Here is a 23,420-nt window from a genome sequence, read left to right on the forward strand (position 1 = left end):
GCGGGGCCTTTCCCTCCCCTCCTTCCTCCCCTTCGACGCCGCGCGACCTGCGTGCGAGGCGATTGGCCGGCGCCGCCACTCGCCGCTTTTCCAATGAGAGCTGAGACAGCAAGAGAAAGCGGGAGGGGAGGAGGGGCTGAGGAGGCGGAGGAGGAGGCGGAGGCGTGGCCTCTCGAAACCCCTTCCCCTCCTGTTCCCCGCTTACCCACTCCGCGCAGCAGCTTCCCCCGGACGGGCGGCGGGGGTGGCCAATGAGCGCGTCGTCGGTGCGCCGCGGGAGGGGCCTCTTCTCGGCAGCCAATAACAGGCGCGGAGCGGCGAGCTCGCTGGGAGGACGCGGAGGGGGGGGGAGAAGAGGGAGAGGGGCCTGCCAGCGAGAGAAGGAGTGAGGGTGGCAGAGGCGCAGCTCGGGGGGCGAGGAGGTTGGTCTCTGAGGGGGACGCGGGGCGGCGGCGGGCCGAGGGGCGGCGGCGGGAGGGAAAGGGGCGCCCAGGCCGGGGGTCCCGGAAGGGCGGGCGGGGGGCACCCAGCGGCCTAGGCCCCGCGGCCTGGGCTGCGCGAGGGGGGTGGCTCCCTCGCTTTGTTGTGGTGGGAGTAGGCGGTGCTGCGGCGGGGGGAGGGGAGGCCTCCTCCGGGTGGGTGGGGGAGGGGAGGAGGATGAGGAAGGGGATGGTGTTGCCCCACAGCCCCTCAAAGATCCCACTTTCTTTCTTGGGTGGGGAGGCTCGGGTGTGCATCTGGGCTTTTTAAGGGAGGATTGTTTGCTGGTACTCTGCGCCCCCCCCAATCCACCCTCCTCTCCCCAAGCTTGATCCTTTGGTAAGAAGAAAGCCAGTCAGCCCGCACGCACCACCTTCTACTGAATTCAATCAACTCCTCCCCCCATTATTTTTCATTACTCCCAAGGTGGGGAACGCGCGTGGGATCGCCGCCCCTTCTCTGCTCCGCTCCCTTCCCCGTTGCGCGCGTGCGCTTCGGCGTTGGAGCCAGTACCCGACGGGGTCCTCTTCCAGCGCAAGTGAGGGGTGTGTGTGTGTGCTTTTAACTTTCTGGAGGAGCGGGGTTAACAAGTCTTCGAGACCCACCACTTTGAAAGCAAAGCAAAGCAAAGCAGCAGCAGCTGAGCGGACGTGCCTGGGAGTTGGTGGACGCGGGTAGTTTGTGCGAGCGCCGACCTCGGAAGGCGTGTTTGCTCGGAAGTAAGCCCCCTGTTGCGACTTCAGGCTTCCCCTCCCCACCCCCTGAGTAATGTGCACGGAAGGATTACAGCCCTAGGCGCAGTTACTAAGGAGTCGGTTCCGCCGCAGGTTGATGGGTTTTACCTCTGAGTAAACATGGGTAGGATTACCCACTTATTCTTTATCTCTCTTCCTTAGATGCTGTTATTTGGGTAAAAGGCAAGCAAATTCAAGCGTCTGCAGAATTCTGTGTTTCCTTACAACCATGTGCGTATTTTAAAAGGTTGCACAGATTGACTTATCAATGTGCCAAGGATCGCTGTGTGTGCATATATGTGCATAAACTTTCTGTTGTTGGAATGGAGGGATGCGGGAAGAGTCAGTAAAATCCCGTCAACATTTTTTTTAGCAGTTATGGGGGTGAAAAAGGTGAAACTCCCCTTCCCACAATTCTTCTTAGTAGAGAAGCAGCTGAGAATAAAATATTTACTTCAAACTTGTGCTACAAAAAGCAGCAATATTAGGCAGGAAATGTCCAACTGTTCAAACTTGTGCTACAAAAAGCAGCAATATTAGGGACCTTTCTTAATGTTGGTGTTTCTCTGTTCCCTGCACCCTTCTAGCAAACCAGCAATAGGACTGAGAACTGTATTTCTAACATCTCTTCCTAAATAGAGAAATTGAGTTCTAGGGCTTTTATCTCAAGGGTTCCATTAAAAACAAACATTAGGAAAAGTGTTTATACATTCTGCAAACACAGAAATTGAGCACTTTGCAACAAGCCATTTGCACTAATCGCAAGTTGTAAAATTGAAAGCTGAGGTTTTCTGAAACAAGGTGTGTTAAAAAACCAACAATATAATGCTGGTCACATCTGCAGGCACACCATATTGTAAAAGGCAGTGTACATGATTCGTTGTGTAAAAGGTAAAAGGTTGGGACTGGGATGCACCCAGTCTATGCCATAATAGTCAACATGTGTTGCTTCTGGGAATTGTTGGTATTCTTGTCAAGGATGCTGGGTCATACACTAGTGAGTTTCTTCAGGCTAACTTACTGCTGAGTGTGTTAGATTTGTTCTTGTAATACAGGAAAGGCTGATTCTGATTGTAAAACGTAATGTACTTGAAGTGCATTTATGTTGAGTTGAGTTGTGCTCCAGAGTAATTTGTCTGCCTTGTGCAGTACAAAGTCTTGATTATCATACTAAGTATGAGATTAGAGGTGAGGTTGTGGCCGTGTATTGTTGCAGGAACAGCTTGAGTATTATGTGCTGTGAATTTTAAATTTTTATTTTTGTTATTTAACGGCTGTTGTGGTTTTACTTTTACTGTAACCTGCCTTGGAATTGCTGTGTGGTGAAGGGCAGGATATAAATAAATCCTGTAAATAAAATACAGAAGTGTATGCATTAGGAAAAAAACACTTATGAGCACCTGCTGTGATCAAGGTTGTGAACATGTTATGTGCTCATGTGGCAAGCAGCAAACATCTGTTTGAAAGAATTTAATTTAAATAGGCATGCTGGGCAAAGGAGTGAGGGACATACAGAAGAACTGAATGACTTTCAGTGGAGTGGAAGTAATCTTTTGAAAGTCCTCTGTTGTTTAAAATGAGTTCTAATAGCAAAAAGCAGGTGATGTATTGTGGTTTTACAAGGTTGCCTTAATGTTATTTGTAAGTTGCTATTTGTCTTGTTACAAGTACTCACTAAGCTGTGAAGCTTTACATTAGTTAATTCGGAAGTACTGAACTTGGTGAGACCGACTTTGAGCCAACATGCATAGAAACGGACTACCTAGGCCTATTACCGGTAGGTAATGTGGGCTAGTAAATCTTCCTTTGAGCTCTAATTTTCCTAGGTGTATTTGCAAGACAGCATTGTCTGAAGATGGTGAACTGCTTTCCCCTCAATCTGTAAATTTTCATAATTTCCTCTGGAAATTTTTCTCACAAGAGTATTGGCTTTGTGCACTCTGAAGGGCAGGATAACATTTTTAAAATAGTATTTCAGACATTAAAAGTGTTTGACAAATGCTTGCTTGACCTTGCAATAACCCTGTTAAGGTAGATTGCTGGTAGTTGAAGCCTTAGTAGACTTGCCCCAGGCCATGAGGAGAATCTGTTTTTAATCTGTTGTTAATTTGGGAATTGAGACCAGGTGTCAGCACCCTACCTAATCCTGAGTTGCAGGAGGCAGGTGTTCTGTTGAAATTTTGGGGTGCTCTTTCTTAGCTGTCAAAATGTGTAAGATTCTAGTTTCAATCTACTGTATATGCCTATGTTCACCTATTAGTCTAGATTGACTTGTATTCAGGATTGTTGGAGATGTTTTTTCAGGATGTCCTTATGAGTGTCAAAAGGATTATACTGCATGTTCATATTTGATGCTTTTACAAATGGATTGGGTCAGAGCTTGCAACCTAAGGAGCTGATTACTGCTCTCTTCAGTAGCAAATAATGGATTTAGTAAAATAATGTGGAAAAAATAATTCTTGTGCTTGCTTTTGTTCTAACTACAGAGATATATTCTGCATATCTTGATTCAAGAGAAATACTGAGCTACCTAGACTTTTGCAAGTTTCATCTTCACTGACTCACTCTCACAAGTAAATGCTCATGTGAGAGGCCTATTTGGCAGAGCAGTATAATGTCGGAGAAGGGGGCATGTGTGAAATTGCACCTCCTCCAAGCAGATACTTGCAAGAGCTTAGCTAAACTGACTCTCACTTCAGTATTTGACACCTGTATATTTTAAAAAGTGCTGTGGAAAGAAGAGGTTATTAGACTAGACTTCTTACTCTGCACTTGATAGGAAGTCTAAATTTGCAATCTTACCAGTGATGTGTTGTTGGTAAGCTTGAATTCCTCAGATGGCAGTTGTCTTTTCAGAGAGCTGCTTCAATGTGACATTCTTAAGATATTACAAACCCATGCATATAATCAATATTATTAGAAGAGATTATTTGGTTCTAAATGAGAGAGAACCATTAAGAGACAATAATTTGTTCTTACTGATACTGTGAGATTGGCCACATTTCTTTAAAGATGTTGTATTACAGTGGACATAAAACCAGTAATTGAGCATTACTGTCTGCATCTATGGTGCTTTTAGGCACAATACTGAACAATCTGTATTGGTAGTTACTGTGTTGCATATTTGCCACTAGTCTTGTTTAATAGGATAGTTCACATTACCAAGTATCAAAGTGTTTTTTTGTAGGACTTTTGGCATGTCCAACTTTGGAAATGTAGTCGTAGTTTAGTAATGTAGCCAAACGCTAGAGCATGGGTAGGCAAACTAAGGCCCTGGGGTCGGATGCGGCCCAATCGCTTTCTAAATGCGGACCGTGGATGTCAGCGTGTTTTTACATGAGTAGAATGTGTGCTTTTATTTAAAAATGCATCTTGGGTTATTTGTGGGGCATAGGAATTTGTTCACCCCCCCCAATATAGTCCAGCCCCCCACAAGGTCTGAGGGACAGTGGACCGCCCCCCTGCTGAAAAAGTTTGCTGATCCCTGCGCTAGAGGTGATGGTACGTTTTCTTATTACTCCCCCCCCCTCCGGCAAAAGTTGGCACTGTGTACAGTTACAAATAAATCAAGGGAGTGGCTGTTGCCCTGACACAGTAGCAAATTGATGTATCACCAGTATCAAGAGGGGGCATCTGTTGTGCCTATCTCTTGTTGGGAAACAACAGCCCAAGGCAAGAATGGCAAAGTTCTTCACATGCAGAGCTGATTTTGCCCAGTTAAGCTCTTTGGTGATCCAAGACTTTGTTGTGATGCCTATCACTGCCACCCAGTCCCAGATTTCAGATGAAGAGAATCTGGATCTCCCACTGGCAGAAAGCCAGAGAAGAATTGAAGTTAGCTTGAACTAATTTTTGCCTGGCTCAGCCTATGCTGTTTCCTCAATGAAATTTTGTTAATATGGTGGTTGGACCTTGTCAAAAGCTGTGGCAGAGAGGTGGCTTCACACCTGGTAGGCACTACTTCAAGCAGGAAATGAGACCTCTCCTTTCATTTCCTGCCTGAAGGGGTGGCTGTGAAGTGGGGTAGGAAAGGAGGAGGCTAAAAAGAATATTCTGTCCCAACCAAGCTGTTGCCATCTGCTTATCCCTTATCTATAGTTTATCAAGTAATTGCTTATGCATGTGGATGCACTCTTTTGAGATGAAAGCTCCTTACATCACATAAGGTGCAATTTATGCTGCTGTAAGTATTCACTTGGCTGCAAAGAGGCTGTATACGGGAATAGAAATTAGGACTGTTATGATCTACTGCAGGCACCCCCAAACTTCGGCCCTCCAGATGTTTTGGACTACAATTCCCATCATCCCTGACCACTGGTCCTGTTAGCTAGGGGATCATGGGAGTTGTAGGCCAAAACATCTGGAGGGCCGCAGTTTGGGGATGCCTGATTTACTGGATGGATCACTTTGGGAAGAAGGGAAGCAGTGGTCCTGGATATCACTAAGCAAACTTGTCATCTGAGTAGAGTTGGGCTTTTAAAGGGGATATTTTGCCACATTTTCTTTTGGAAGGACAGAACACCTGTGCAACCTGTGCAGTGTAGAGTCTAGAGCAGGCATCCCCAAACTGCGGCCCTCCAGATGTTTTGGCCTACAACTCCCATGATCCCTAGCTAACAGGACCAGTGGTTGGGGAAGGTGGGAATTGTAGTCCGAAACATCTGGAGGGCCGCAGTTTAGGGATGCCTGGTCTAGAGGAGGTGGTGGTTGTCCTTGCCTTTGTCATGTTAAATGAGGCTTCCTCTGTGAGTAATGACATCCCTGAACATCTGATAACTGCTTTAATCATGTGTTTAGTGTAGTTTCACAATTGCAGCAGACAGCAAGGTGTGTTCACTACCCACAGTGTTAAGTGTTCACACACTTAGGCCACCCCTCACATAATACTAGAAGTTCAGATCACCAAGGAGAATAATTTGAATTAGTTTTAGGAAGCACTTTTTCAGACAGATCATTAAATCATTGAGTTCTGTACCACAGGATGTAGTGGTGGTCCTTGATTTACGTGACTTCTACGAGGATTAAGAGTTAGTCTTTCAGTAGCTCAATACTTAAATAGAAGCCCCAGTGGACATTTGGGTTCCAAAGAATGTTTGCAAACTGGAACACTCACTTCTGGGTTTGTGGCGTTCAGGAGCCAAAATGTTCTACTCGCAAGGCGTTTGGGATCCAAGGTATGACTGCACTGTATATATCTTACAAGTGTTCTCTTTACGTGCATTAAATGTAGGCAGTGTAGACAACAAAAACGCAGTACAAAAGGTCAGACTTGCTGTGCGTTGAGGTTAGCCAATGTGGTGACCTGCAGATGTAGGGACAGTAATTCCCATCTACCCACCCGGCATGACCAATAAGCAGTTACGAAGAGAGTTGGTAATCCAACAACAGCTGCAGGACACCAAGTTCGCTATCCCTATTATGAACTCTGGGCCTTACTGAGCTGTTCCAGGGCTATCCTGTGACTACAAGTACGTGTAGCGGGCCTCTCTATTCCAGTTATTTGAGGGGTTCAGAGGAAGATGGAGGCTGTGTTGGGCTGCATTTATATTTGCCATCTTAGCAGCAGTTGATAAATACTGAATTTCAGGGGTGAAAACCCTCACCCTTCTTGCAAATGACAATGAACATTTGAGCCTTGTGATGATGGGGGGGGGCATCCTCTTGTGTATTGTCACACTAAGGGGCCAGGATGTGTTAATAGTATGGAAAGAGGATAGGATGCAGCAGTGCCTGTGAATTGTCATTCATGCTGAAGGGAGGAGAGTGAGGAATAAATGTGGATGAGTGGGGCCATCTATTGCCCTGTGAATAGCATGGTCAGTGCTCTTTAAAAAACTAACAAACACTTTATTATAGCGCTCTGGTTCACAGAGAAAAAAGTATTTTAAACTGTAAGAGGTCTGCATACAAATGATCTTGAAATACCAAAAATATAGTTTCTTTACAGTGTGAGTGTCTGGAGTTATAGAATGCTGACCCCTTGCACCTTAGAGTGATGCTCATTAGTTTGAGCCAAGTTTCCAATATGCACCCTAACCTCCCTCTCCCCTATTACCACAGAGAAGTGACTTGAGTACACCAGCTATGACTTGTCTGCTTCTGTTTTCCCCACTATTGCACTCCTAGTTTGCTTTGTTTCCCCACTTCTGCGATAACTGGTTAATGGCCATCTTGGAATTCTTCGCTTTGGTAAGAGGTACTGAGAAATATGGGAAATAGACACAAAGTGGTGATAGTATTCTGAAATCGATAATGCAGTGTAGTGTAAGTGGATATTCTATATCCACTATAACGTTTTACTGTTATAGTGTTGTGAATGATACAATAATTATGATATGCTTTTACTTTGTTTTTATATGTGCTGTAAGCTGCCCAGGATGGCTAGGGAAACCAGCCAGATGGGTAAGGTATAAACAATATTATTATTAAAAACATTAATGGCAGTATCGAAATCTACAACCATGTCTAGGTTCCTTCTCTTATTTCTGGAAAAGTGGCATCTGGATCCAGTATTGTCGTTTAATCATGTGAACAACAGGCTTACAGTGCCTGTAGATCAGGCATAGGCAAACTCGGCCCTCCAGATGTTTTGGGACTACAATTCTCATCATCCCTGTTAGCTAAGGTCCTGTTAGCTAAGGATGATGGGAGTCATAGTCCTAAAACATCTGGAGGGCCAAGTTTGCCTATGCCTACTGTAGATGAATGCAGAAAAGTTTATACCGGGTTTTGTACATTGGGCTATTGTATAAACAATTTAAGGGTTTTCAGATGTACAGTGGTACCTCTGTTTGCGACCGCAATCCGTTCCGCGGAGTCAGTCACTCGCCAAAGGCACGCTTCTGCGCATGCACGAAGACCAATACAGCGCTTCTGCGCACAGGCTGTGCAGATCGCGTCTGCGCATCCGATGCTGCAGAACCCGGATGTAATCACTTCCGGGTCCGCGACGGTTGCTCACTGAAGCGGTCGCTCCCCTAGGTAGTCATAAACAGGTTTGACTGTACATTGTATTACCTTATTGGACCATGCATGTAAATTCTGTAATTGGAAGCCCCCCCCTTTTTCCCCCAAACACCAAACTGCATTTTAATATGTGGTACTCTGTGTTTCTTTACCTGCAGCTGTTTTAATGTCACGTTATTTTTATGTTTTTTTCCTTTTTAAAAAATTAATTTTATTAAGCAGCTTTAACAAAATACATTATAAATCAATATACGGTAGCCAAAATATAGTCCCTTTAGGGATTTGACTTGCTAAGTGAGCTGTAAATTCTGCTTTCCAAATTGGATTTAATTACTTCTATTCTAAATCCACAAGACAATACCTAAGCTTACTTTGTTAGAATATTTGTAATTGTTGATCTGTTAAATTGAATTGCTGCAAGTCATGAGATAGGATTAGTTGTTCCATGAAGTAGAAAGTAGTTGTGGTATTTGTGATCTCTGGTCGACTACAAGAAATAGAGGTGCCTGAAAGTTAAAATAATATTCTTTGAAGTCTGTGGCTTGATGAGGCAAATTGTTGAATTCAGTTGTTGGTTTGTTCTGGTTTATAGATACTTGATAAGAATGTCGTTCTGCCCCATAAATGACCAAGAAGTAAAAGTGAAAAAATGGCTTCTCTTTTTGACGTACATTGTGACTACTATAACAAAGGCAGTTTGAACGCTTTGAGAGCACTAGTGAAACCAGTTCTCTTTTCATGCTACTTTCTATTTATACCCTTCTCTTTCTACATTTTGTGGCCAGGCCCCTTGCTGTGGTCTGAAGAGCTGCATGATAGTTTAAGGCCAGCTTCGAAGTACATCAGAAATTATATTTGCTTTATTGTATAAGCCAGAGGTAGCTAACATGTGACCCTTCAGGTGTTAATTTTAATTTTATTTATTTGTAAAATTTACATTGTAGGTCAGGTCTCAACATATAAAAGTACATAAAATGGTATATTAAAAAAAAATTATCAGCCAACATTCAGAATTTAATTCTGTATCTAACATTCCTCCATCTGTCCTTCTCCAGTATTCAAAGTTCAAAACTCCTGGTGCCAAAAACTAACTGTTGTCAGTGCCTGCCTAAAGTTGGGGAAGGAGGGAGAGGAATCCACAATCAGGGCTCCACCACTGAGAAGTCCTGTTATGAGTCTTGCAGCCTGGACTTTATTTGGTGGTGGGCCTCCCCAATGAATTTTTGATTGCCTTCAGGTTGGTATGTGGAAAGAGGCAATTTTATTTGGTGTCAAATAATGGGGGTCAAATAAGTGTTTAATTTTTATAATACATAGAAGATGGAACTCCCCGGGGAGGTTCTGGACTCACCTTTCTTGGAGGCTTCTAAGCAGTGGTTGGATGGCCGTCTGTCATGAATGCTTTAGCTGAGTATTCTACGTTGCAGGGGGTTGCACTAGAAAGATGACCCTTGGAATCCCTTCCAGCTCTATGATTCTATGTTTTCCTGCTTCAACAATATTTCTTTATGTTCCTATCATTTTATTCAATTGTATTTTGTATAAATTATAAAACTTCTAGATAAAAAATGTTCTATTTACAAACACAACATTTATATAGCTACCTTTCTACTGGTAGGACAGGGTGGGAGGCCACAGGAAGGAAACAAGGTAGAAAGGGGGCCACGGTCAAAAGGAAGAAGGTTGGGAAACACTGGTCTATAATAATCCAAGAATGTTCTATTTGCTCTTCAGAGTTGGGAGCCCTCATGTTCTGGCAGCTTGAATGATTGAAGAATTTTGTATCTGCTTAGCAGCTGAAGGGTATTTCTGAGCTGCTGAGTCTGCTAAAAGAGAATGCTCTGGCACTATATTCAGCAGGGAGGAAATGCGACTTACACTGGTAGAATGCCCATGTGGTCAAGGGCTCCTACTATTCATATCTTGCTATCCATCCTACAGCATGAAGTTTTTTTTGTTCCATTTGAGATGTTCTCCAAACCATTGTGTGCTTCCCTTATTTCCCAAGATACCAAATTTTACTTTCTAATTGGACCTTCATGGGTTAACTTTTGGTTCTGGAGTTGGGCTAGCACAGCTGCCAAGTATCCCGTATCCGCCGGGAAAACCCCTTTTTTCTTACCGTTTCCCGGCGGTCTCCCGTTTGGCGGAAAATCCCGGCAATGTCCCTTAAATTCGCTTCTTCCTGGCGGCCATTTTTCTGGTGCCGCTTTGCCCTTCTATGGGCACCAGAAAATGGCGCCGGAAGTCGCTTCCGTGCATGACCGGAAGTTGCGTGACGCGACTTCCGGTTGCGGTTTGCCCTTCTATGGGCATCAGAAAATGGCGGCGCCGGCGTTGGAAGTCGCTTTTACGTGTTTCCGGTCATGCGCGGAAGCGACTTCCGGTGCTGGCACCGCCATTTTCTGGTGCCCATAGAAGGGCTAAGCGCCACCGGTCATGGGCGCGCTGCCGATCCCGGATCTTTACGATCCGGACTTGGCAGCTATGTGGGCTAGGGAACCTGAATTCCAGTTCTCCTTGTTCGTGGACCTCACCTGAATTCATTCTCTGACACACTGGGTCACACTCTCAGCCTAATGTGTCTCAGACGGTTGTTGTGTAAGGATGAGAGAGAAAAAGAGAGTAACCCTCATTTACAGTGCCCTTAGCTCAAATAATGAAAAAATACAGCTATACATGTGAGAGAGCATTAAAGACCCTTTAGACTTTTGGGGTTATTAGTGGATATGCAATATCTGTGGTCTTGCTATTTCTGCTTATATTCCATTGTTGGCTGTTAATTGGAATATGTACAGTGAGGGAGGAAAGTACCGTACTTGATCCCCTGCTAAATTTGCCCATTTGCCCTCTGGCGAAGAAGTGACCAGTCCATAATTTTAATGGTAGGTTTATTGTAGCTGTGAGAGACAGAATAACAAGAAAACCCCCAGAAACCCAGAAGACAAAAGTCAGAGATTGATGTACATTATAATGAGTGAAATAAGTATTTGATCCCTTTGCAAAAGATGGACTTAGTACTTGGTGGCAAAACCCTTGTTGGCAATGACAGAGGTCAGATGATGGCTGCGGTTGGGGGGGGGGGGGAGAGACTGCTTCAGAACATGAGGACTCAACACTGAATCCAGCTTGGCCAGCATCCTGTTTCACTCTTGTGGAAAGTCTATAAACAGGATCTGAAGGACCCAGGGCCTGGAGTTCGCATATCATTCTCATGACTTTAACCATTGATGCACATCCTCCAATTCATCTAAACCCCTTTAAAAAGTAATCTTAAGTATATGGCAATCAGCACATTGTGTGGCAGCAAATTTCATAAATGGGAGCGCTTTGTGAAGAAGTGTTTTGTGTTCAAGTAGTAATAAGAGGTGAAAAGGTGTCTTTCCCTACACCATGCACAATTTCTTAAACCTCTTTGATGTCCACTCTCCAATTGCCTTTTTTTTCTAAACTGGGGCTGGGGGGAGGAAGGGACCCCCTTTTTTAGCCAGAGAGCCACGTTTCCTTATGAGTAAGCTTCTGGGGGCCACATGAGAGTGACAAGCTGCTCCAGAAGCGGAAAGTAGGTGAAGTAATGGATGTGACTCTTACCTTTGTATAGTCATTTAGAAGCATACAGCATATGTGAAGTCTGTATGTGACCAAACTGATGGCGGAGGAACGATTTAGTCTTTGAATCAGACAAAGGTTCCATTATCCCAGTTCAAGCCATAGACTCATGGAGAGTCTGAAATGCTTTTCCATTTTATATATACAGTCATACCTCGGGTTGAGTACGCTGCGGGTTGTGTACTTTCAGGTTGCATACTTGGCGGACCCGGAAGTTTATACTTCCAGGTTCCGCCGCGTGCGCATATGCAGAAGCTTGGGTTAAGTACTTTTGGGGTGCGAATGGCACCCCGGAATGGATTAGGTACTTCACCCCAAGGTACCACTGTGTGTTCCTATTAAGATCCAACTTATCGATGGAATCTTCACTTCCACAGCACAGGGATGAATTGAAAATAGGTTCTTTGAGAATTAATTCCCGAACAGAACCCCTAAATTAGTCTTGACTGGAAAGATAACCATATATTTCCCAATGTTATGGTGCTGTTAAACTTCATCCTCATCTTCTTAAAGAATGAATGCAAAGTGCAGTTCCCTTGAAGAAATGAGGTGCTTTGTAGCATTAGCAAGTTGCATCTCACTTTAAAGTGAGCCTCTATGGTCTTGCATGTTCTCAGATGCTTTATAAATCTCGTACTGTATATGGTGTTCATTAAAGCTGTGTTAAGGCCTTTATAAACATTTTGATTTTATGTTGGAATTTTAACTGCAGGGTGTTTAGATGCTTTGCATGAGAGCATTTCTTCAAACAGGAAAGCTGTCCCTTTTAATTTTGCTAAGTAGTAGTGTCAGAGCTGAGCTGGTTTTGCTGCTTGGACTTTTTTGCCCCATTTGTAGCCAGTTGAGTAGTTGGATAGAACTTAGTACAGTGGATGTAGTTGGCAAAAGAACTGGTTACAAGAAACGAGTTTCCAACTAGACGTCAGGAAGAACTCCCTTGACAGTAAGAGCTGTTCGACAGTGGAATGGACTCCCTTGGGAGGTTGTAGACTCCCCTTTGGAACTTTTTAAGCAGAGGTTGGAAGGCCATCTGGTATGGATGCTTTAGCTGAGATTCCTGAACAAAGAAGGTTGGACTAGATGACCCTCGGGATCCTTTCCAACTCTGCAGTTCTACGATTCTATGGAACTGAGGTCCACGTTCAGCATGCTGCCGGTTTCTCCCAACTTGTGTAGAGAAGTGCAAGCTGAGGCCTTGCTTGTGCTTCTGTCTTTGTCTTTCGCCCAATTACTGGAGCACTTGCAGGAGAAATAGGGCACAAGCTTAATTTGGCACTGTTTTGTCTAATACCAAGTTCAAGCTTTTCTAAAATCAGCTGCAGCAGCCGAGTAGAAAGAGTCCATTTCTTCCTCAACGTTAGAAAAACAGATTTCCTTCCACCACCACCCCTTTTTAAAGGGAAAATAAAACAAACTTATTAGAAATCTATTATTTAAAGCATTGCTTTCTTTTACTAAAGTGTAAACATCATTTTTAGTCTGAATGCCCCTGCCGCTGTGTAGTTTGGGGTGATGACAGGAGGTTTCATGATACAAATGTTTTCTGCAATCCACTAGAGTGGGCATGCTGGACCCCAATGGCAGGAAGAATAGAGATGTCGCCACAGATCAGACATTCACAAAATCAGATATAACAAAAACATGTGGTCTTGATGACCCTCCACCGCCCCTGCATTGTGGGAGAGGTGGGATTTTGTACCTCTCCTTACACTGAGCTTGGGAGACATAGAGGCAAAGTCCCCGGGGCAAACCCCCCCCCCGCCCCCATTTCAAGAGGAGGAGGAAAACAGGGAATTGCCGCCAAAGGAGTGGTGAAGAGGAATGAGCAATTGCATAATTCTCAGTGCTATACAGCAGAGTTCATATTCTGCAGTTAATTAAACCTTAGTCCTTGGGACTGAATTATGCATTCTATTTTTGTGTGAATAAACCAGATCTCCATGCTCTATTTAAATCCAATAGCTGAGGTTTCTCCTGAATTTTTTTGGCAAACAACTAATAAACTCTGAGCAGGAGAAATGTGTGAGGAAGGTGTAAAAGCTTGTGGTGTCTTGACACTGCAACGGTTTGTAAAGATTACACATAATCAAATGTAACTGCAGTCATGAAAACCAGAAACTTGTTTTCAGACTTATCCTCATTGATTGAGCTTTGTAATCAGTAAAATGAATACAGAGACTCTGATAATGGACTTTGCTGAGAGTGGCTAGCACATTTTGCTGTGACAAAGCATTATGCACACATTCAGCACTCTTGTAGCTGGCCTTGACACAGAAATGTGCAACCTTTCCCCCTGTTACTCTTGAGTTTTAGAATTTATTTAAAATGTATAAAAAGAACTTCCCAACATGTATTGGGATGACCAGAAGGACACCCTTGCCATGCCATTCTAGTATTTTTAACACCAAAGGAAAAATCTGTCTCCCCTAGTTGCAAAATAGTTGTGATAAGCTGAAATTCAGGGAAAGTATTTTATTTATTTGTGCTTAAATCTGTTGCTTGCAGTGATGCATAGGATGTTGCTTGGGAACTTGTTTACAAGGATTGGTGAATTGTAGCAAATCATGCATACATTTTCTAGGCACAACTGAATGATGACTTTTGCCTAATTAATGCTACAATTCTATGCCCATTTACTGTGGAGTAAGACCTGCGTAGACTAAAGGATACATAGGGCTCTCTTGCACATATCCTTCTGGTTTCAGTTGAAGTTAAGCCTCAGCAAGTAGGTGCCAGGACTTCATTCTTGGTACAAATGGGAATGTGAGTGCTCATTTTTAAAAGAGAAATACTGTAGTCAGAACGTTTAGGTGAAAGATTAGACAATGTTCTTCCTTAAACCTTCTAATAGATTTCTTCTTTCCATAGGTTCTAAAGGGCAGCTAAACCATTGCATAAGTTGAGCCACATCTGGGCCATGTCGTCTATATTACCGTTTACTCCACCTGTTGTGAAGAGACTTTTGGGATGGAAGAAGTCTGCCACTGGTTCAGGAGGTGCTGGCGGGGGTGAGCAGAATGGTCAGGAAGAAAAATGGTGTGAGAAAGCAGTGAAAAGTTTGGTGAAGAAGCTCAAGAAGACAGGACAACTGGATGAGCTTGAAAAAGCAATCACCACTCAAAACTGCAATACAAAATGTGTCACAATACCAAGGTAAGAACTCTATAGATCAGAAACAATTCAGTGCCAAAGCAAACAGCAATTTAAGTCTGAAACTAAATAAAAAGTCCTTCAGCAAGGTATTTAATGGCACAAATACCTTTTTACATGGGTTTACTTTCCTTATTTTACTTGTATTTTAAGCTAACTACATTTTGTTTTAAAATGCATTACAAAGTATCTGGGATAGTTAAATTGTGTTGCCTAGATTTCTTGCTCTACTGATGTGTGTATTCCTAGAAAGACATATTAACTGACTCTTTCCTTGGTCAACGCTTCAGTTCGCTAGCCATGTGTAAATGCCATCCTACAGTTTTATGCACTGGCCTTGCTTCAGCGGTACAAAACTATGTGTTCACGATATGAATGGGTCTTAGTTTGCCTGTTTCGGTTCCAGAATGTCTGCTTGTCCTCTGTTTGGATTTCTGGAACATCCTTCTGGTGCTCTCAGCATAAGAAAGGAAGGCTTCATGTATGGTGAAAGTGGAAAGTATTCTTTGCAGCACAGGTATCCACCAGGATCGGATTCCTTCATGACTTCACACATTCACAGTAATCGAAGGTCATAAGTATAACTAAGGTCCTAGCATTGTTAGAATGCAAAGTCCATTATAAAAGGCAGTTATAGAAGCTGGTAGTAGAAAGAAAGTAGAAGAGAAGGAACTGTGTTAGCCCAGATTGAGTAAATTGGTATACAATTTTGTTTAGAGAATTGTTCATCTACATATTTATCAGGTATTACTGAGGAAGAGGCACCATTGATTCTGCAAAGGAATTGTTTCTTCTTTTATATCACAAATTATTTATGGCTGTTAAAAATGTAGGCAAGATTAATTCATTGAAACGATGTTATTGGATATATAAAAAGCTCTTTAGAAACATTGGTGCCCTTTTTGTTAAAAGGTTAGAAATATAGAAACAAGTGGCAAGTATTCTTCATAGTTGAAGGTTAATGTGCAGGCAATGACTTATGCGCGTCTGATTGATGTGTGCTTGCGCATGTGCACACAGCACTGAACCTGAAAATGTCACTAAAAGAGTGGAACGCTTTACTCGGGCCCTACCAACATTGCGTGGGGGTCCGGAACATAACACATGCAAAGCGAGGGTAGCCTGTATATCAGAAGGTGTATTCTTCTTCTAGCGACCCACTCAGGATGTAAATAGCACATTAGGGGGTTCAATAAGCACAGATGCTCATAAGACTGTTAAATCCGGACGCACAATATTTTGCATTTTGATGCGATTTATTACAACTGTTATTTACTGGACAAATTATTTAAATAATAATTTTAAGCTTTAACATTTTATAAATAAGTGGAGTGGATGATACTGGAGTATGGTAAAATCATGATGAGTGACAAAGAAATTAACTTTAAAACATCCTAGTTTATGGAATTCCATGCCATGGGATGTTATGACATCTTGCCATAAGTAGCTTTTCAATAGTAATTATCTATGTTGGGCACAGGTTTGTTGGCCACTAGAGGTGGTAAACCAGAAGCATGGCTTCCATGAAGAGACACTAGCCCAGGCATAGGCAACCTCGGCCCTCCAGATGTTTTGGGACTACAACTCCCATGATCCCTAGCTAACAGAACCAGTGGTCAGGGGGATGGGAACTGTAGTCCCAAAACATCTGGGGGGCTGACTTTGCCTATGTCTGTACTATAGCCCTATGACTATCCCAAGTCAGTTCTTTTGTTCTGAATGTAGACAAGTACAATAATAACCACCAACTCCGTTTTCAAAAGACTAATATAATCCTGTAGGGTGGCATGTTCTTTGAGCTTTCATTTTTATGTGGTCTTAAGACTCCCAATTTAACATATGGGAGTGATCTTGCTTATTTAAAGTTACAGTTGGCAAAGTCTCCAAAGTCCATGGTGTAAAACAAACTGGATTCAGTCCTTGGACCATATGTTTGACAGCTCTATGGTTGAGATCTTAGTCTAATTCCTTTGCAAGCAAGTAACCCAAACATCACAAAGTCAATAAAGCTGCTGGCTCATTTGCTTGCTTCTATGGAATTTCTCTGTGTCACCTTCTTCCATGTTTTGCACTCCTGTTGACACTAGTGGATCATTTGGTAGTTGCAGTTGGAAATTTAATCCTATTCTTGGTTTTCCATTTCTAAATTTAAAAGACACATTTATGGTACATAATTAGCAATCAGTCATATGGTTCACATCAAGCCAATTGGAGAACTTCAGTCTAACATGGAAAACAAACCAAGGGTTTCAAACTTGGTCACAAACAAGTCATATGCTGTTGCTCAGTGAAGATAAAACACGCAGTTGCTTATTTATCTCCTGAAGGTCCAAGCTGTTTATTGGAAAACTGTTTCCAGAGTTCTTGCAAATTGCCCCCCACCCCGCCCCCTTTTCACTTTAAACTTGGACGGAAACCCCTATCGAGAGCCTATGAAGAACAGAAAATAAGTTTTAAAATAACTGCATTTAAATTTAAAGGGGAAAGATCAGATAATACAGGATGTTTCATCAACAGCTCAGATTCTGCCAAACTGTACTCTGAACTAATTGCTTGAACTGACCATCATTACCTTGATTTCATAGCTGAGCCAGCTAATCTTGATTTTTAATGAATTATAAAGATACAAAACAAATTAAACTATACCAAGAAAATAATAAATCCATAATATATAAGTCAAGCATAGTAACTATATACATATATAGAGAGAGATATTGTTAATCTGAATCTTAACAATATTTCACACGAGAGAGGCAGATGCTTGTTATCAGCATTATATTTTCATATAAATAATTGGTATCCAGAGTTGTTCAAATGAACAAAAGTTGTTAACTTAACCACTGAGGCTGTATGGTCTCCACTTAGTAGGTATAATTATATTTGTTGCTTTTGGGAAGTTTCTTACCAACTCCAGGTGTTCACATCTTATATCTCCTTTAAAATGCCAAAGTAAAGTATATAGCAGGCATGGGCAACCTCGGCCCTCCAGATGTTTTGGGACTACCATTACCATCATCCCTGACCACTGGTCCTGTTAGCTAGGGATCATGGGAGTTGTAGTGCCAAAACATCTGGATGGCCGAGGTTGCCTATGCCTGATATAAAGGGTTGGTAGTATAGAGTATCAAATCATCTTGTCTGAGCTACAGACTTCTTCCATGTACACTGTTTGTATAGCTCCATGTGTGAAGGAAAAGCAAAAGCGATGCAAGTTTCCCACAGGCACTACTGACTTCAGAGTTTATATTTTCAGGAGTAATGTCAGCTGTACGAAATCATGTAGAAATCTTCTTTTACGTTAACACCCTGCTGCAAAAAATATTCTTTCATTGTTCATCTGAAATTCCTGTAAACTTGGCAATCCTGTTTTAATTTAATTTAATTTCCTTTTAATTTATTTCTGGATATGTTTTTTTCTGTTAGTCTGGTCTAAATTTGCTTTTAGGAATGCATTAAATATTTCCAAACTCTCATCCCCATTTCTTAACAGTTTTGCTTTGGCATCTCCCACTGACCACTCCAAATAATCAATGCAGGAAACTGAGATATGAAAGCTAGGAGCTAAATGGCACCTTAAACCTAGGTTATGAGTGCAACAACAGAACGTCTAGGCGTGCCTTTTTAATAAGAAGAATACAAAGCTGAAAATGAATGAACTACAGCTAAAATATTATGTTTATTTTTCACATGGTTTAGTGCTTCCCCTGCCCACCCCCCTAATATTCTTAAGAGGGTCTCTTCTCCAGTCTTCCGAGAGTAGCTGGAAGTGGGGAGGCAGAAAAAGATCCTATTTCCTTCCACTGCAGTTTTAATCTGAAATCTTAGGTGCAGTACTGTGCGCAGAGCTCAGAAACTCCCTGTAGCAAAATGCGCCTAGAACAATGGGAGTTTCGAACACTGCAAATAATAAACTTTGAATAACCTTCATAAAGCTATTGGGGTCTTGGGTGCATTTGCACCAGAGTTGAAGGAAGTTTCCCCTTCTCATTTGTGAATCAACATGGTTCATGCTGTGTGTGTTTGTGTGTGTAGGTATAACTGCGGTTTCTCAAAGAAAAGCAAGCTGTCTCGGCCTCTAGTGACAGACTAGTAAACTGGATGCTCTCTGCTTTCTCTTGTAAGTAATAGCCTTAGATCGCCGGAAAGCAGTCCTGTCCATGAAAAGAGGTATCCTAAGATGTCCTGGCTGCTTTCCTGAGAGCCTCTGGCACGACTCACCCATGCAAACTGACAGTCATGGAAGGAAGTGAAGCCCTACGCCCCACCCCACCCCCATTGCAATGCGATGCAACTGAAGCTTGCAACTGGTCATTTTTTGTTGCACTACACTGAGCTAAAGCATAGTTTGTCTTAGTACATTGTCAGAACTTTGTCAAGGGTTAGCTGTCATGGACAAATAATGAGCCGTAAATCATTGGACAAACTATGGCACAGCGGCAAAAGTAAGGTGATATTAGGTACTTTATCACTTTAAGTGTATAGTGTTATGTTGGTACATAGAAATACTTTGTGTCTTTTTGTGATACACCATATCCAGGGAAAGCACCTTTAGTAACCACACAGGTTACTAGTTTGAGAAATGTGTAAGTGGATTACTGGGTCAGTAAGGCATGCAGGTGGCACTGTGGGTTAAACTACAGAGCTTAGGGCTTGCTGATCAGAAGGTCAGCGGTTCGAATCCCTGCGAGGGGGTGAGCTCCTGTTGCTCGGTCCCAGCTCCTGCCAACCTAGCAGTTTGAAAGCACGTCAAAGTGCAAGTAGATAAATACAAAGCTACAGTGGGAAGGTAAACGGTGTTTCCGTGTGCTGCTCTGGTTCGCCAGTAGCGGCTTTGTCTTGCTGGCCACATGACCTGGAAGCTGTACGCCGGCTCCCTTGGCCAATAACGCAAGATGAGCGCGCAACCCCAGAGTCGCTCACGACTGGACCTAATGGTCAGGGGTCTCTTTACCTTTAAGGCATGCAAATTGAATGAATGAATGAATGAATGAATGAAAGTGAAGGCTGAGTGCAGAGCTACTCTTGACTCTATCTGGTTAGTAATTTACAACATGGTTTCTGGATAGTCACAAAAGGTGGGTCTCTCAAATTACTTTGTGGTCTTCTGTTGCCCTTCATTGTTCTTCTATGCATAATTTGTTGTACTCCTCCTTGATGGTTTATACGAGGGACATTTGGAGTAGAGATTTAACCATTCTTATCCCTGAGTAGGCTAAGTTTGTAGTACCCCATTTGAAGTAGGTGTTTGTTAAGCAGAGCGACAACCAGTAATGGTTTAGTGTGCTGAACCACTAGAGAGCACCAGTGTGGTGTAGTGGTTAGAGTGTTGGAGTAGGATTGGGGAGACACAGGCTCAAATCCCCCACTTGACTATGAAGTTCACTGTGTGAGCTTGGGCCAGTCCTTATCTCTTGACATAACTTCACAGTGTCCTTGTGAGGATAACATGGAGAGAAAATCATAGTTTGCTTCTTCTATCTCTTTGGAGGAAAGGTGAGATACAAATGCAGTTGGCTTTTATGCCCCTTTGGTAATGGATCTACTTTTAGGGACTGATTAGCATTCTGTTAACATTTAAATGTGTTTGTGGGAGGGGGGTTATTGGTTTGTTCTTGTTTTATTATGCATTTTGCATTCTCATTTTGTATTTTTATGTTGGGAACCGGCCTGTGATCTTTGGATGAAGGGTAGTATACAAATTTAATAAATAATAATAATCTTAATAGTTAACCCCCCCTCCCTCATCTGGAAGCATTTCTGTATGAGCAGACATTCTGAAACTTCATATGATGAAGTAGACTTTTGTCCATAATCTTGGACTGCTGGCTAATTTTGGCTTAGTGATGGCATCCTTACAAAGAATGCCTGGATAGCTCAGTTGGTTAGAGTGTGGTGCTGATAATGCCAGGGTTGCAGGTTCGATCCCCATATGGGACAACTACATATTCCTGCATTGCAGAGGGTTGGACTAGATGATCTTCAGAATCCCTTCTAACTACAATTCTATGAATGCTGGACTAAGTGGGCTTAGGTCTGATCATGCAAAAGTATTTCTTATGTCTAAACAAGAGTGTTTACTGAAGGTCACTTAGCATAGATGAGTTATGTCTTAATTAATAAATCCTGAGTATGCACACTCAGGGTTGTAAATGTAAAACACATTGGTAGACTGGGAATTCTAATAAAGGAGACCACACAAGACTTCCAGTCTTGTTCTCGCTGTTGTGGCTCATTCTACAGTAAATGTTAGTCTTGAAATACAACAGGACCTGTTTGGGCTAAGATAGGGAGGGATGCATACACTTCTGTTCCTATCTTTTGTTTTAGGTCTGCAGTTTTCTGTAGAACACACGCCTGGAAACCTGTTATTGCTGCTTCAGTGTACAGCAAGGAAAAAAAGATGGTTGCCTCTGCAATCCCACAGCTGCTTCATATTTGCCACATCAAGTGGAGAAAAATTGTGTGAGAAGGGTTAAGCACACATCCTGCTTGTTCTCCCCCATGCAAATCTCCCTTGGTTTTCTGGGGAAGTGATGACAGGCTCCTAGAACAGTGAATTCTTAGACCCCAGATATATATGTAATAGACCTTCCAAGCATTATGGGTAGAACTGAAACATGTGCCATTCTCCATCATTAGGGCCTTTGTGTGCTCATACTAGAATCAGAAGCATAGGATCACAACTGAATTTGTGTTTTGTTTCCTGAGACATTTCCCCTATAGTTTTATGGTAGAAGGAAACACTGCCTTTGACCGCTTAACTTTCGCAGTGGAGTCAGGAGATTGTGGAAACCATTTGAAGCAGAGATAAGTGGCTATTAAAGGCTTACTCACAAAGAGTGCACATATAGACCCCCCCCCAAATATTAGATTACATATTTGGACCTGCCATCGTAAGGATGTACATATAAACAAGCTTTTCAGTATCAGCCTACTCTCGGGGAAGATGTCTTGTCTTTTCTAATATAGTATTTCTGATTCAGGGTACCAGCATAAATAGCCTTATGAGAGCTTTTAGTAAATACTTATGAAACAAATGTTTGGTTAAGTTGTTGTTTTGGCAATGAAATTGTATTACTTGAACGTTAAATTTTCCATTAGCCAGGTAGCGTCAGAATAGCAAAAACATATAGTGATTTCTTGCATCTGGAACCTTTGCTAAGTTTTCTTTTAACTGGGTGAGGGGCTTTCTAAAAACTGTTACTGAGTCAATAGGAAGTTCTAGTCAACCTTAGCAGTACTAATTTCCAAAACCATTCCTCTAAACTGTGCGTGCCAAACAAAAAGCTGTTTTGGAAGCTTCTTCCAAAGGGAGAAAATGGTGTTTTGGGCTTGAGACACTTCAGAGACTGTTTTTCAGAAGTGTCCTTGTGGTCTGAGTACAAGACTTTCCCAGAAAGTTAACTTAATGAAATACAGAAAATGAATGAAATGCAGGAATAAAGCGCAACAGCCTCATTTTATTTCCAGGGGGCTTCAATGAGGTTGGAGTCAAGTACTATAATAATAATAATAATAATAATTTATTATTTATACCCCGCCCATCTGGCCGGGTTCCCCCAGCCACTCTGGGCGGCTTCCAACAAAACAGAAATTCTAAAATACAGAAATCCATCAAACATTAAAATACAGAAATCCATTAAACATTAAAAGCTTCCCTAAACAGGGCTGCCTTGAGATGCCTTCTAAAGGTCTGGTAATTGTTGTTCTCTTTGACCTCTAGTGGGAGGGCATTCCACAGGGTGGGTGCCACTACCGAGAAGGCCCTCTGCCTGGTTCCCTGTAACTTGGCTTCTCGTAGTGAGGGAACCGCCAGAAGGCCCTCGGAGCTGGACCTCAGTGTCCGGGCAGAACGATGGAGGTGGAGACGCTCCTTCAGGTATACCGGACCGAGGCCGTTTAGGGCTTTAAAGGTCAACACCAACACTTTGAATTGTGCTCGGAAACGTACTGGGAGCCAATGTAGGTCTTTCAGGACCGGTGTTATGTGGTCTCGGCGGCCGCTCCCAGTCACCAGTCTAGCTGCCGCATTCTGGATTAGTTGTAGTTTCCGGGTCACCTTCAAAGGTAGCCCCACGTAGAGCGCATTGCAGTAGTCCAAGCGAGAGATAACTAGAGCATGCACCACTCTGGAGAGACAGTCAGTGGGCAGGTAGGGACTCAGCCTGCGTACCAGATGGAGCTGATAAACAGCTGCCCTGGACACGGAGTTGACCTGTGCCTCCATGGACAGCTGTGAGTCTAAGATGACTCCCAGGCTGCGCACCTGGTCTTTCAGGGGCACAGTTACCCCATTCAGGACCAGGGAGTCCTCCACACCCGCCCGCCTCCTGTCCCCCACAAACAGTACTTCTGTCTTGTCAGGATTCAATCTCAATCTGTTAGCCGCCATCCATCCTCCAACCGCCTCCAAGCACTCACACAGGACCTTCACCGCCTTCACTGGTTCTGATTTAAAAGAGAGGTAGAGCTGGGTATCAT

The 23,420-nt window shown here is 42.9% G+C and overlaps 1 protein-coding gene across 4 annotated transcripts in view; it reads left to right on the plus strand.

The window, feature by feature from the left end:
• Positions 1 to 337: 337 nt before the first annotated feature.
• Positions 338 to 23,420, plus strand: part of SMAD2 (SMAD family member 2) — a 41,564-nt gene continuing 18,481 nt past the window's right edge. For 2 of the 4 annotated variants that reach the window (XM_035100434.3, XM_060280374.2), the window contains exons 1-2: positions 338 to 422; positions 14,658 to 14,942. In XM_035100434.3, the coding sequence (XP_034956325.1) occupies positions 14,707 to 14,942 (236 nt within the window). In that variant the 5' untranslated portion in view covers positions 338 to 422; positions 14,658 to 14,706. Of the gene's footprint in view, positions 423 to 906; positions 1,200 to 1,376; positions 1,446 to 14,657; positions 14,943 to 23,420 lie in introns of those variants that run through there. The other 2 variants (XM_035100435.3, XM_035100436.3) reach the window with 2 other exon arrangements.

Source organism: Zootoca vivipara, chromosome 10 (genome assembly GCF_965207765.1).
Source record: "Zootoca vivipara chromosome 10, rZooViv2.hap1.1, whole genome shotgun sequence".
Lineage (NCBI taxonomy): Eukaryota > Metazoa > Chordata > Lepidosauria > Squamata > Lacertidae > Zootoca > Zootoca vivipara.